This window comes from Calidris pugnax, unplaced genomic scaffold (assembly GCF_001431845.1).
Source record: "Calidris pugnax isolate Ruff unplaced genomic scaffold, ASM143184v1 scaffold14, whole genome shotgun sequence".
NCBI classification, from domain to species: Eukaryota; Metazoa; Chordata; class Aves; order Charadriiformes; family Scolopacidae; genus Calidris; species Calidris pugnax.
This window is the reverse complement of record NW_015090793.1, coordinates 13,992,961-14,008,733: the sequence shown is the minus strand read 5'-3', so window position 1 is coordinate 14,008,733 and position 15,773 is coordinate 13,992,961. Positions and strand designations below refer to the sequence as shown.

Below are 15,773 nucleotides of genomic sequence, written 5' to 3'. Positions count from 1 at the left end.
CTTTGGGCGCTCCTGGGCCCCCCCCCAGCGATGAGGGCCTGGGGTGGAGGGGTCTCGGGGGATGAAGGTCAGGCATCGGTCCCATGTCTTGCTGGAGTTTGGGGGAAAGGACAAGCATAATATTTTTATATATATATATATAAAATATAAAAATATATATACACACAAATATAGTAATAATACATATGATATGCCATATATATACACATATGCACACAATATATACATATATATGTGTGCATATATTGTATTTTAAATGCATATTTTATATATATTATTATATATATTTTAATAGTATATATACACACAATATATACACATATATTTGTGTATATAACGCACATATATATTGTACTTTATAATGTATATTACACATAGCTCTGTAGAATTGCATTATTTTATAATATATATTTACATAGGCATAGTAATTCCCGCTGTTGGGAAAGCCCCCTCCCCACGCCCTCCCTCACGCAGGGAAAAGCCCCATCCCTGGCAGCTTCTCGCCTGCAAACCAAGCCCATCAGAAAGTTGCCTTTTTTTTAGAGGAGACCTTTAACCCCCGGCCCCCGCCTCACCCTTCCCACCGAAGGGCCGCAGGGAGGTGGGACCACAGTGCCACGTCTTTAAACTCTTTTTATTCCAGACAGATCTGAGTGTTAACACAAAGTGTCGCGGTCGGTAGCTCCATCGAGAAGGTTAAAAAGAGAGGGTGCGCGCGGCAGGGTGCCCGAGGGTGGCAGAGGGACAGACGCCCGCGGAGCTCTGCCGGAGGGACCGCTGGAAGACGTGTCGGTGCTGGCGGGCGACCCTCCCCACCCCCCCACCGTGGCCCAAGGGACTTGCCATTAACGCGGTTTATAAGGTGCATTCAGATCAGGTGCCGGAGGGTGATTGCATGAAAAGGGGCAGCTGAGGATGTTGGGTGCAAAATAAGCCATAAAAAAGGTGTGTGGGGTGGGGGAAATAAGCCCAAAGTGGACATTTCCTAAAGCAAGCTGGGGGTATCTACCACCACCAGGGCCACTTCAAGTTTCCACCATCTGCACACCCGACAGCGGGAACGCTCTCAGAGTCAGGCCAGCTTCTTGCATGAGCTTATTTGTACCCTAAAAAGGTTTTCTCAAATGCGTTGGCAGCCCCCATGCTCCCCACACACAGCTGAAGGGCGTCCCAGGGTCTGGGTCTCCATCACGGCCCTTCAAGAGGAGCTAAGACGAAAGCAGAGCAGACACCTACATCTCTCAGCTACGTGGCATCAGTGTAACCCTGAGATCTACCAGCATTGCTGGTCCCAGGGTGGCAGGGTTCAGCATTGGCCGGGACATCCCACATCCCCACAACCCGTGGTGCTGGCATAGGCAGCAGACGGGGAGACCTGCTGCCTGTCCCACCAGGACCTGGGCATCTGCCCACTCCTGGCCACAGGCGGGGATGCAGAGCAGAAAAATGAGCAACAAGCAAAAATGGAAGGAGCTGAGCCCCAAGCTTAAGGGTGGGTTCAGGACATGGGTGACACAACCCTGGGATTGTCCTCTGGTTGTCCCCCGGCCAGCTCGGGGAGCAGCCAACAGACACATCTTCCAGGAGGGACTCAAAACTTCTCGCTGGCACCTTTTGCTGCAACCTGGTCCTCATTATTTCTTAATTAACATATCCAAGAAATCAATTAACGGCGACATTTCTAATTAAATACTACAGGAGATGATCATCTCATTTATTATTATCTGCTGAGGTGAACAACTTGATGTGTGTGGTGGGTTTTGCTCTCCCCATTTCTTCCACTTCCCCAATTATAGGAAATAAGAAATGCAAATGGTTGGGTTGTTCTCACAAACCGAAGGCTCCTTTTTGTACATTAGGGAAGTCGAAGAGATTAATTAGCTATTAAATGAATGTGCTTAATGTTATCATTAGCTGTTGTGTGTAGTCTTTTCTGGCACAATTTGCTGTCCTAATAAACAGTACTAATGTGCTACTGCTTTCCCAGCTCCATGCTTTTCGCTTCTAATGCTGTAGGAAGAGTTGAGCGTGGTATTTTGGTCCTTGCTGGCAGTCCCACCACCGGTGGCAGCAACCACGCTGAGCCAGTGATGGACCCACTGCATAAGGGAACCCAAACTTCAGCTGCCTGCAAGTGAAATGGTCTTTTAAGATCCATAAAGGTCAGGTTTGTGTTTGCTGAGCCTTTCTGCTGCTTTTAAATAAAAATGCATCTCATGACCCCCTGCACTGGGATGGTGGTGGTTTAAAACCTGAACCGCATCATTCATCATTCAGTGTCCCAGTGCAGGGACACTGTGGTCTCGTGTTCCCCAAGAGTTAGGACCATGAGGCAACCAAAATGTGCTCCTCATACATGCACTTTGTCCTGCTCACCATCCAGGAGGGCAAGTCACGGGATGGTGAAGGGAAGGGAAGCAGACATGGGTGTGCACCATCCTGACTGCCTGGATGAAGGGGATGCATGTGGTTTTGGAAGATCTGGGGTCAAGTCCTCTGGTCTCAAACCTCTTGGGCACCGCTGTTGCAGGTGGTATCTGTCTCCCAAATGCAAGACCCGCAGATGCTTTCAGAAGAGGTTAGAACAGGGAACTGGCCTCCATTGAGGTGGTGGCTCTCCAAGCAGGAACACCTTCCCAGTGCTTTGGGTGGAGGGCACAACATTTTGAGTTGCATTTGAATCAAATTTGAGAGCAAATGTTGTTGTCAACCTGCCAGAGGCTGTGATCGGCTCTTAGAGATAAACACCGGCAAACGCCTGACTCAGGACCCCAGGATGTATTTATTTCTCAGCACAAACTCTGCCGAGTTGACTGAGACCCATCTTCATGACACATAAAGTGAAACAAGTTTGACGGGGTTTGTACGGGAAGACGATAAATCCAGACTCATTTAGACCGTTTGATTGTCACTTGTTTGACTGTGCAGCTGCTTTTGAGCCGAGCCATAATCTCGCAGCACAGCTCCTCTGACACCCCTCAAGCTGGTCCTCACCCGCTTGAGCAGGATCAGGCCCTCGTGATTCATAGGAGCCACGTGCCTTAATAAGCCCCAAGCCTATTTTCCTCCAAACCAACGCACTTCTTATTGAGCATCACTGGATTAACGTGATGAGCATCCCTGCTAATTAACAACTTGTGCAGCCGAAACTCTGCAGGTGGTGTGTGTGCAGGGAAAGCATCCATACCTGCTTCCCATCATGGAGGAAACTGGGAATCGGTTCTTTCCCAAGGCAAAACTTGCCCAATTTGTACTTTTCCTTGGATCCAAAGCCCTGACTCCTTTCCTCTGCAGCAAAATCCTTGCTTCACCTGCGGGCCCGGCAGGCAGCCGGAGCTCACAGCCACTGAAATCTTTGATCCCTGATCATGATGTAAAACCAAATCACCATCTCCCTCCTTGCTCCACCTCTCTGAAACCACACACACACACACAAAAAAAAGCCTGGGATGAACAAGCTTTGCAGCAGAATGGTTCAGGCAGTGACAAAACCCACCAGGGAAGGGGAAATGATCCACTCAGACAGACGCCAGAGCCAGGAGGCTTCTCTCTGTCAACACAAGAGGCTGTTTCTGTCTCAGCCTCGCATTTCCATTCAGGAGGAGGAAGGCGGCAAGTTGTGCCTCCGTGCAACACGATGCAGCTTGGCTCCTAACTTCTGCGGGCTAAGTGGAGCCATAAACTGAAGTTTTAGGCTCAGAGTAGCTTTTTTCCTCCTGCATGCACATGTGGATGTGGGTGCAAGTGGGTACCCCCAGCATCCGACAGCGGTCCTCGCCTCCTCCCACCCCCTGCAGCAATGGAAAGCGACCTTTTCAGGCACACGGCTCATCCCAGCTGGCTCTCCGAAGCCTTGTGGTCATGGCTCCCATCCGTAGCTCCTACCAGCAGCTCCCACGTTTGGGGATTGCCAGCATCCCCACTCCCCTTCCTGGGGCTGGAGGTCTGCCCCACTCTTACACTGCTGTGGGGAGTTACTCGCCCCCAGGGCAAAACATGGGGCCTAATTCTGTGCTATGCTGCTCGTAGGACAGGTGCCCGTGAAAATGTCCATAGGACAGATGCCACCTCCCTGCAGCCCCTCCAAATCCCACCCGGAGCAGTTGGGGTGGCCTCGCTTCCTCCAGAGCGTACATTCATCTCATCTAGTGCATTAGAGGAACTTTACTGGGTCCAATTCAGCTGTCCCTTACCCTGGTGTAAATCCAGAACAGCTTCATGAGTGTAACTGGACCCACTCTGTGTTGCCACCAGTGTCAGGGGCCGGGAGCTGGCCCATGAACAGCAGCTGTAGAGAGCCCGGAGCTGGCCTCTCCTCCCCTGCACGCTGGCATGCGAATCCACAAAACTGATTTGTTCCATGCAATTTTTCCTGATTTACACCAGTGTGGGGACAGAATCAGTCTTCCTGAGCTGGCCTGAGCATTGTGTGACTCCAGTTCCTACTGGTCTGACTCCAGCAGGGAGTCAGAACAGCCAGTGGAGGAGGAGCACACAGTGGTGCTCAGGCCTCCTGATTTCAGGCATTGCAATAAATCCTTTGAATACATTCTGTGTCAGTGGCAATTTGGTTTTCCCATCCTCCCCCCACCCTCCCCAAAGCCCCCAACAAATTGGCACTTGAAGGATGACAGCCTGTGCATTCAGCTATGTCCATCACCACCATGGCTCCATCCCTACAATGATCCCAGAGGCAAATCTCGCTATCGGCACGGTCTTCTGCTGGTGACCATGTTCAAAATCTGTGTTCCTCCTCTGGTCCTCAGGAAGTCACTCAGGGTTTACTCTTGGGTACAAGATACCAGAAAGCCAAATTATGGCCCCTAACCCAATGGAGAGCATGGGTGCAGTGCTGGGAGGACTTGCTCCACCCCACTTTAAGCACCCCAGAGTGGAGTAGCTGAAGAGACAGACAGGCAATCATCTCCAGAGGGCAGTACACCCCTCTGAGGTTGCAGTCTCATGAAGCCATCAGCTTGGCATGGCTGCCAGGTGAAGCCGTCCTGCCCATCATTTTGACTTTAACGTCTTACAGTGTTGGTAAATACAGAGAAAGAAGAAGAGGAGAGGAGAGGAGAGGAGAGGAGAGGAGAGGAGTTCCAGTTGGAAGGGACTTACATCATCTAGTCCAACTGTGACCAATTCAGGGCTGACACAAGTTAGGCATATTATGTCCTCAGATGACAAGCTTAGCAAAGTGTGGCATAGCCGATTAGTTTAGATCAACTACCTTACTTCTAAGGTAGGATGAACCCCATCCTTTGTGTCTTTCCTTGTGCGAAGGAAAAGAGCAGATCAATTGTATTTTTGCTGTAAGATCCTTCCCTATTCAATGTGTGGGCGTGTGGGCATGTTGGCTTTCTAGTATCTTGAACCCTGGGCAAAAGGCTCCTGTGACACGAAGTCTTCCAAGTGCAATGAATGGCAGGACACCACCAGGACCATCTGCAGCAGAAGGAGGGAGGGATGGAGGGTGCACAGGCTATGACCTTTACTGTGCTAACGGAGCGTTGCACGCTCAACCATGGAAGGTTGCTTTTGTGCATGATCACTGGGGCAGGATTGGTATGAAATCGATACAGGACACTTATCAAACACCCTACCAAGCGCTTCACATTCATGCACCTGTTGATCTCTACAGAATTACTTTTGTGCAGTGTCAGTGTGGAGATTTAATTCACATTAAAACAAAATCTGTTCAGTGAAGCCTATTTTCATGTAGTTAGGTATAACCATGTAAACACGCTGTTAAACATCCCTCCATGCAGTGCTAGTTAAGTTCTGAGATTCTTCGTTAGCTAGTTCTCTAAAATGTTTGAATGTAATTTTTTTTTGTTGCTGCTCCTGTTGCTAATTTAAAACTTTTAATATTAATCTTTTTGACTGGTGTGAGGTGTCAGTTCTCTGCAAGTGTTAATTTACTCCCAGTTTGCCAGGAGTGGTGATACGTTACTATCGCTGAGCTCTATTATTTGTTTTATCTTGTTGTTTTCTTTTTCCCAGTTGGGATCTCAAGTTTCCCCCTTTCCCACCCGAAGTCTTCCGGGCTGAGATGGTCCACTTCCACTTACAATCCCTTGTTGTAGACTACAGTCTTACTGGTGGTGGCCATTGCAATTTCTGGCTCCAGCCGAGATGTCTCAATCTGTGAAATCAAAGAGGAGGCAAGATCAGAATCGATATCACATTGCTGTGCTGCAGCAGGAGCTCGATACATCAATAAATTAATGTGGAGAAGTATAATATGTAAATAATACAATATCAATCATGCCTTTTCCATGTCATTTTAATGTGCTTTACTGTGCTCAAGTCTCAAAACATCCCTGATTTGGATTGACTTATATTACATGAATTGATGCATGCTCTCTGCCTCGCAATATTCAATGAATTACAGAGTGTCTCTGAGAATCAAACGGATCCCACCCATCGTTTTCCTGGAGATATCCCTTCCTTTTTCCACAGCCAAGGTCCCCTCGCATGGTGCTAGAAGGAACCCAGTCCCCAGAGCTGTGGTTTGCACCCGCAGGGATCCAGCAAAGCCACAGGCTGCCTGGTGACACAAGGGGACAGCACACCCTCATTTGTCTTCAGGACCAAAGCTCTATATCTTCCAACAAGGATGGATAACAGTCCAAATCTGCCTACCCCTTTCTCTGTCTCCATAAAATCTCCATCCCTTTCCTAATTTTTTCCTTTTGCTGGCTTCACACAAACCCTTCCCTTCCTCTGAAATGGCTCCGAACCTTTGTATCCCTGGGAAGGATCCATGGTGCTCCCAGTCCCCACAGCAAGCAAAGATCCCGCTCCCAACTGGGACAGGACACCATGCAAGACCAGACTTTTAGAAATCCTATACATTGAATTGATGCTGTTGCTGACACAATGCTAGGAACCCACGTTAAAATCGAAATGCTTTTGAAAATGTTTAACCTAGTTAGACAAATTAGCAAAAATTTGTGCAAAACAATTTAGGTATTTAAAATATTCAATGTTTTTAAAAACTGGAAAAACTGTTCTTAGCTTTCAGCTGCAAAAACCCAACAAAATATAACATCAAAGCAATCTTAACATGAGGTGCAACATAACCCTTCAGCAAAGCTGTTAAACAGCTACTGAAGCATCATGGGAAATAGCACTTCATTTATTCAAATGCACATATGTCAGGTTTTTGCACCATATGTCATTCCAAGCTATTTACAGTAATAATTAAATCTTAATCAACGTTTAACCTCTGTAAAATGTTTGAAGGGATCTAATCACCCTTCAGACTGCACTAATGAAGGAGAAATATATAAACATAAAAAGAAAATGATGCATAGATAGCACACCAGAAAGAACAGTAATTGCAAAATTGTATTTCTTTTAAATATAATCAGCAAATTATGTAAAGTAAGCCAACGAGTATTTTAAGTGAAGACATCTTGGGTGTCAGAGGTGTGATCAGCTAATTTTGTACTGCTATCCATAACAGATGTAGCATATTTTCTTTTAGTGCCATTATTAGCAACTTCACCATTTCTTTCTGTGCTGAAACACAAAGTGAAGCATTGTGCCGGGGAGAGTACCCAGCAAAGGTGCAGGAGAGGCGATTCTCACGTACACCGGCGCTGACGGGATCCATTTTGAGGGAGGATTAACTCCGATCTGCCTGGCTCTGACACAGCTTTTCTTCCCATTGTTTTCTTATTTTTCTTCCAGAGACTGAAAGAAAAGCTCCGAGGCACTGGGGCTGGGTGGTTTCACCCACTGGTATGAAAATATCAAGGTGGAAAGTGCTTTAAAATGACCAGGAATTGGGTGGTCCAACTCTGACTGTCCATGCTGGTGTCAGTAGGGCTTGGGGACGTGAGGCAGCTTGGACAGAGCAAAACCCAACCTACTACTGGGACGTCTCCGCAGAAAGCTAATGGAGAGCCTCCAACAGTCCCCTCCTCTCCAATGGGGGATGGAGAGGTAGGAGGTCCAAGGAAAGCCACGTCTGCCTTGGTGGACCCCAGGTTAGGGATCTGAAAGCAAGACCTATGGGGAAACATTGAGGACTTGGATGTGCTGAGTCTAGAAGAGAGAAGTTCAAGGGAGGCATACTGGTACGTGCATGTGCAAGAGGCTACGGCACAGAAGAAAGGAGTAATGTTTTGTTCATGCTCTCTTGGGACACAATTCAAAAAGAATGGAGTAAGATCCAAGCTAAACAGCAGGAAGAGTATCCCAGTGGGAAGGAGCAAAGTATTGCAATCAAATGCTTGGGGAAGGTGTGGTGTCTCTGTGGTGGGAGGTTTTCAGTGCAAATTAGATGAAACCCATCAAGAACACTTTAAGCAGAATTGACCTTGTCTTGGTGGAGGAAGACAGATGAGATAACTGCTTATAGGTCCTTTTGGCTTCCTTCCCATGGGTCCAGGAGGGAAGTGGCCTCCTTTCCCCTGCATAGCTGAGCTCTTCATTCATGGCAAAGCTGCACACAAGGCTGTTGGATGGCTTTAGGAGGGACAGGATTGAGCTGTGACAGTTCAGAGACAGATTATGGTGTCTAAGCAGAAGGACAAGGGAATGAATGCCTAACGCAAGATGGACACGTGGTCAGGGACTCCTTTGAAGACCTTGAAAGAAGATAAAATCGGTCACAGGTATTGGTCTGGAGCTGTGTATTACTGAGCTCACTTAAGCTCCTTCCTGACACCTGGGAAGATGTGAAATAAATTTGCTGGGGAGTGACTGGTTGAACTGGAGCAATCTCTGCAGATTCCCTTCTGGTTGACTTTAATGAAGCAGATATTGCAAACGGCTCTAGAGCCTCAGCTACAGGAGCTCCAAGGGGTGCCATCGCACCGCCGAAGCAGGTACAAGAGGAACATACTCTACAGCAGTACTGACAAAGCCATTCAGAAATGCATCAGGAGTAACTTCCTCCTCTCACTGGGAAATCAAACACAGAAGAACAGGGGGAAGCATTTGGGTGATAAGCTACAGATATTAAGAGACAACCTTATTGTACACCAGTACAGCCTTTGAATCCCTCAGGGCTTTTTGTTGGAAAGCATAATTTCACCTATTTTGGTGTGGACTGCTACTCAGGCTGTTCAGCATCCTGGACCTGCTTGGCCAGCTTTCCACTGGACACGGCACTGTGAAACAGATCTGGAGACCACAGTTTCTTCTCAAGTTTATTCTCAAGTTTCTTGCATCTCAGTTTCAAAGACCTCCCAGAAGGATCCTTCTTGGTCATGGCCATGCTGGCAACCCCTCTACCAGGAAACAACCTGCCACGGAGAGTGCTCTAAGGAACAGGTTCTACCCTGTTGGGACTAAAGTGATGTGACCTGCCGCATTTCACATGGGGTGACTTCGTCTTTTCAAACTGAGTGTCCACCATAGGACTGGGCTTGAATTGTGTTCATCCTCTTCCTCCTGATGAGGTAGATCTACCTGTCCTAAGATAACGAATGGATTCCCTTCCTGGCTCTGGAATGATAATGCCGAGGTGCCTACCAGAAAAGGGCCTGCAACCTCACACCTCATCAACAATGAATCCAGGGGAACAGAAGTCCAAGAGAGACACAAGCTCACAACAGCACTGAGGGAACCACAGTGTGAAAACACCACTCCCAGAGCGTGCTATAAGGGGGTTGGTTGGGACAAAAAAACCCAAGCTTTCAGGCCGATGGCTGTATGAGCATCAGTGCAGCATTGACCACTCAGTATCTTGATGTACCATCATGGGAGACACTATAACAAGCCAGCAGGAAAAGAAGGAATAGCTTCACCCCTCCTGTAAGGTTACTGGAAGCTTTGCTATAGATGCAGGAATCCCAATCCTTGCTGGGGATATGTCCAAGGCGCATCTCCAAACTCATCCAGAAAAGTGGCTGGTGCCAGCCATAGCCCATCACAGCACCTGGGAGCCAGCGCGGCCTGAGGACGCTCTTCTTCCTTAGAGCCGATAGCCAAGTGCAGGAAGAAAAAAAGGTAAAAAAGGAAGGGTGTCCCCTGACCTTATTCAAGCAACTGTTTATAGAGCAGCATCACCCAGGTAATGCAGGCAGGATGACAGCGCTGGCTTTTTAGCGGTGTTCCTGACCCGGTGATATCCATCCTCCCGGGGAACAAAGCCGCCGTGGAGGAAATCTCCTCTTGTGGTGCCCACCGCACGCCAGCTCTTTTCCCCCCATCTCAGCCTTGCAGTGGAAGCCTCTCTCCTCTCATCAGCACAGACAAGGCTAATTGGGGTGATAAAGAACTGGCTCCGAGTGCTGGCGTGGGCTGGAGGAACAAATGGTGCGGTGGTCACAGCTGGTGCTGCGGAGACGGAGAGGGAGAGGGTGTGAGGCAGGCTCCCGGCGCCCAAAGTTTCGTCAGCCCATGTTGGATGCGGGGCGGCGAGGTGGGGGGTTGTGTGTGTTTTGCATTCGCTGCTGACACGGGTGTAGCGTACATGCACGTCCGGTGAAGCAGAAGCAGGCAGAAAGCAGATGCTTTTTGTTTGGGGTTGATACTCATTTCTATCCCAGCTCGGGAAAAGGTGTAGAAAGGAATGTGCTCCTAAGAGTGCAGGGAGAGAGATAGGTCTAGGCTCGCTGCCAGGGATCCTGTAATGATATGGAAGGCAGCTAGGGGAGACAGGAGCAGATGGATTTGGCATACAGCTCATCACTCAGCCAAAAAAAAAGGGAGGAGGGGGGGAGAAGAAGGAAGAAAGCAGCCAATTTTGGTAGGGGGAGGGTCATACGGACTGAGGGATGCTGCACTGAGAGGTGGGGGGAAGGGAGGATCAGGCTGGTCACTGTGTCTTCTGCTGCGGCCTCGGCAATGCCAGAGAGATAGCTCGGTGGTGGCCCCAGTTTGGAGCCCAGGAGGGCTCTCCTGGCCCTTCCAGCAGCCCTCTGCTGTCTCCTCCTGGGCCATAAGACAGAAGGCCAATGCCAAGCTAACCGAGCCCTAGTGAAGCCCGGTGAGGTGTAGCAAGGTTAATAAATGGCACTGTGAAGGATCAGCAACTGCAGTTTCCACAGTGGTGGACTCAGCGCACAGCTAGACAGAGAGGTGGGGCACGTTCAGTACCACCAACAGACTGCTCTGTCCTTGGTGTCCTCGGCAAAAGAGGATCATGTTTTTCCTTGGATTGATGAGCTCATCAGCCACACCATGGTCACCAGGTACCTCTGCTTGTAGCTTGGTGCACCCATGGTGTGAAAGCAGCTCTGTACAGGTTTACCATGGCTTCCTTTCATCTTCAGCCCGTGGTCAGCTAATGCAACTCTGCTGAGAAGCAGAACCTCATTAAATTTGGTTTAAGTTGCTTACTTGGCGTCAAAAACCAACTTGATTGGGTTTTTGATGATCTTGTTCCAGCGGTAAGACTGCCTAAGTGTTCTCCTTTCGGATATTTCAGTTCTTCTTTTCTTCTTTTAATTGACAGTAGCTGAAAGAATGCTGGTGGGGCCAAAATCACAAATCTGAACCCATGCTTAAATTTATGAGGCTTTCCAGAATTGGAAAATGATTTTAAGATGGCAAGATTTTTTCCTCCTCTGTTCAGATAAACATTTTTCAAAGCTTTTTCCGGACACCAAAAATTAAAATGCTCTCCATAGTTCCAAGTCTTTTAGATCCCCCACTTTTAAAGAAACATTTGGTTTTCATAAGAAAAACCACCATTTCTAGTCAAAACGCTTTCCTTAAAAATATGGAAACATGAAGCTGGGAAGCCACCACTGCCCCTCCAGCCATCACTGGTCGCAATGTGTCCAAATCAAGCCCCATCTGGGATGCAAGAGCCTTGCCACTGAGTGGGACCCCGCTCATGGGTTTGGCACCATCCACCTTCCCAAAGAAGTGCCGACTTTGGGGCCGGTGTGGGGAGGGAGGGCTGGACCCCACGGAAATGCAGGGATTAAAGAGCTGTGCACCTGCTGGCGCGGAGGCACTGAGCGCTTCCCCGGCGAGGGGCTAGAGCTCATTCTCACCATCCCTGCTTTGATCATCTCCTTTTGTCAGGCACGCCAAGGTATGCAACTGCAGCCGGGGACTGACATTCCCTGAGAGCCTTTTTGATGCTCCCTGGCCACCACGCTGCAAGGAACAGGGCAGATGTGCTTTTCCATCCGGGATTGCGCTGGGGAAGCAGTCCGGCCGGTCAGGCAGAGCCCATGCACGCTACAAGCAGAGCACCACAAGGGCTGTACATCCATACAGAATGTCCACACAACCTGTGGCATGCAACAGTGTGACCCAGGGCAGAGGAGAGACCACCAGAAGATGCTCTGTGAGGGTAGTGGCTTTGGAAGGAGAAGACACTGAGGGCTGAGAGCTGTGGCACAAGTGAGTAGATTAAACCCTTCTGGTGTTCAGGACCCAACTATTTCGGAAAAAGGTGAAAATTTATCACATATTGTTGCACCAAGAAAACCATCCCCATCAGTGCCTGGCTGCCCTTCCTAATGAAGTCACAGCACAGCCTCAGCCAGGTGACGAGAGCCTGCCACCATGGATGCAACTCAACTCCTGATGCACCACCCCGGGAGAGCAGCCACACTCATGGAGCAAAAGGTTCCTCTCTTGCTCACGTGGTTAGAAGTAAAACAAAGCCAGTGGCAGATAAGAATGAACAAGAAGAGCATTTGCTTTACACTACCCTTTAACTGCCACGTAAGTGGATTCACATGTAGCTCAGCAGATCTTTAAAATAAGGAGCTATCAGGCAGTTTGGGTAATTTGCGAAGTCTCTTGTTTGACTGCAAATCTGGAACTACCGCCATGTGTCGAGCAGGTGGGTAACCTGTTAAACCCCTGCAACGTAGTCGTTTTCGGGGGGATTTCACATAAACGGCTCTGAATTCAAAACCCTGTTTTCCAAACAGTAAGTTTTAGGGATATATCATTTCTCTGCGGACAGTGAACCAGGCTTACACTGAAGTGCAAAAAAAGAAACATTTTGCCTCTCACAGGACCTGTGGCCAGTACATTTACATCAAAGATGTATCCATGTGCTGCTGTCTAACCTCTGGTTGGATGTACATAGACTGGCATTAAGAAGGACAATTGCTTGAAATTAATTTTATCTCCATTCTCTCTTCCCTCCTTGCAACAATAAAAAGGAGGAAAGTTGGAATATTTGGCTGCTCTGGCTCTGGGTTATCCATTTCAGAATATTTTCCTGGTTTTTTTTTCATGGATGCTTTGACCACCAGCATCCTCCTCCAGCTGCCTGTAGGACAGGGCAGAAAGACCAGGCTGGGAAGGGCCGGAATGTGGCACGACACATACCCCGCTATGACATCCGTTAGATATAAAGTATGTCAGTGATGGTGTTAGTGCCACAAGCTATTCACACTCTATCACATCTGCTGACACCTCTGAACCGTCCCCTGAAAACGTCACTGCTTTTAGCAAAGCATGAAACGCAAAGTGTCAGCAGCACCTTGGGTGCCATCAGGTTTCTGTATCAAGACAAGTAGGAATATTCCTCTTGCTCAACAGATGTTTGGATAGAGATGTGTAATTGCTTTTGAGACAGCTACAAGTCTTAAGACGTTACTGCCCTCACCTTAAAAGGGAACAATTGACTCTGCCCCAAAGCAGAGCAGAAGAGTTTGCAGGATTTATGAGTCAGTTACAGGACAGAACATCAAGGGTTGTTTTTAACTTTTAGCTTCAGGAGTTGCAGATTAGCATATCGCAGCTCCTCTAAAGAAAAATAATACACGTATCAAAAATCCCCCAACATTTTAATGAGCTGGGAAGAAGGAAAACATGGTATTTTAGGCTACTGTCCACCCAGGCTGGAGCAGAGCACAACTGCCCCCATGGCAATGAGCTCCCCCCACCCAGCGGCACGTTTGTTTCCGGTGCTCTAGAAATGACTGATGATAACAGTGTTAGCAGGTGGGGTAATAATGTATGACAGCAGGCACCTAAGGCTGCAACCTACTTAAACTGCTCGGCGTGTCCCAGCCTGTCCTGCAGCAGAGCCGTTCAACTGCCACGTTCTACCCTGTGTTTGTTCACTGCCCCAAACCAGTCCACCAGTAAGATACCAGCTCTAACCTTCTAGTTCCCCATGGGAATCCTTCTGGTGTCTCAAGATGACATCAGTGATGAACAGATATAAAAGCCACTCCTAGGATCATGGAATTGCCTGGGTTGGAAAGGATCTTTAAGGTCATTGAGTCCAACTACCAAGCTAATACTGCCAAAACCACCACTAAACCATGTCCCTAAGCATCACCTCTACCTCCAAGGATGGTGACTCATCCACTTCCCTGGGCAGCCTATTCCAACGTTCAATAACCCTTTCAGTGAATAAATTTTTCCTAATATCCAACCCAAACCTACCCTTGGCAACTTGAGGCCATTTCCTCTTGTTCTATTGCTTTTTAGCTGGGAGAAGAGACTGACCCCCACTGCTTTACAACCTCCTTTCAGGTAGTTGTAGAGAGCAATAAGGTCTCCTCCCTCAGCCTCCTTTTCTCCAGACTGAACAGCCCCAGTTCCTTCAGCTGCTCCTCGTAAGACTTGTGCTCTAGACCCTTTGCCAGCTTCATTACCCTTCTCTGGACACACTCCAGCACCTCAGTGTCTTTCTTGTAGTGAGGAGCCCAAAACTGAACAAAATACAGGAGCTGGGTCTGGTGAGCGCTGGGCTACATTGGCTCTCAGACTCCCCTCAAGTCTTCCAGCTTTATAAACAGATTGAAAGGTCAATCCCCTGCATGACAGCATCTCCTATTCATTGCAAAATCATTGGGTTTGAGTCTTCTGGGAAAGAAGAGGGCTGCCCACAGCACCAGAAACCTCAAGTGTTTTAAAAAAACCCAAATCACTCAAAACTAAATAAAGGCTTTGAAATCATAAAGTTTCAAATAGCAAGATAAAAAAAAAAGTTCTTTCTGTCTGATTGAGAAAAGAGACCTTTCCAGTTCTCTCTAGCAATCCAAGATGGTGAAGGACCTTTCCTCCTTTTACCCAGTTGCTGCTATCCAGGTGCCAGCCTGCCTCCTGGTGAGCACAGCACCTTGATCTGCAATGATTCGCAAGGGACCAAGGGGTAAGACAAGGGTAACACAAGCTCACCACCCATACAGAGAAATGTAGAAGTTCAGGCAGGAGACTGAATAGAGAATTGAAGTGAAGTTGTGACAGAGATAATCTAAGACTCCGGCATAACTTATCTTCCATGAAGTGAAGAAACACACAAAAAGGCCTTTGCAGGAGCTAAGATGCCTTTTCTCCTTTACTCTGGAGAAGGTAGTCTGCTCATGTATAGGAGTTAAATGCTCAGGAGGTAAACTCCTGATTTGCTACATTAAATTAATTTCTACAGGACCTCCAAAAAGGTGGATGTCTTAGGCTGGTACCACAGCAGAAACACACATGTTCTGACCTCAGGTCACCTGGCCTCATGAAGTAAGGACCCTTCATCTGGAGAGGACTTTACCCCAAACCTGTTTGTGGAGGGCAGTCAGTCTATAGCGTGTAGGGCAAAGGAAACTTCTTCCTGGCCTAATGGAAGCGGCCTCACATTACATGATGTAGTCTCTGTTGGGCAACATTCAAGCCAATCAATAGATGGAAAAGTCATCAGCCCATCTAAAACACAGTCCTGAGAATACTCAAAATAGCAGAGTTTAGAGTCACTGCTCCTTGCTGGAATGAGAAGCATTCACAGAGACAGAGTTGCCTCTCCTTTTTTGGAAGAAAAAAATTCCTACTTTTGAATGTGGACATTATGAATGTGGCAAGTTTCCCCTTTGATGAAATTGAGCAATTAGGTTCAT

General features: G+C 48.0%; 1 protein-coding gene across 1 annotated transcript in view; it reads right to left on the bottom strand.

Annotated features, from left to right (window-relative positions):
* Window positions 1–2,912: 2,912 nt before the first annotated feature.
* The window catches only part of LOC106902892 (sideroflexin-5-like), a 56,749-nt gene continuing 43,888 nt past the window's right edge, over window positions 2,913–15,773 (bottom strand). Inside the window, exon 9 of the mRNA XM_014966721.1 lies at window positions 2,913–6,145. Within this exon, the coding sequence (XP_014822207.1) occupies window positions 6,068–6,145 (78 nt within the window). The 3' untranslated portion in view covers window positions 2,913–6,067. The remainder of the gene's footprint in view (window positions 6,146–15,773) is intronic.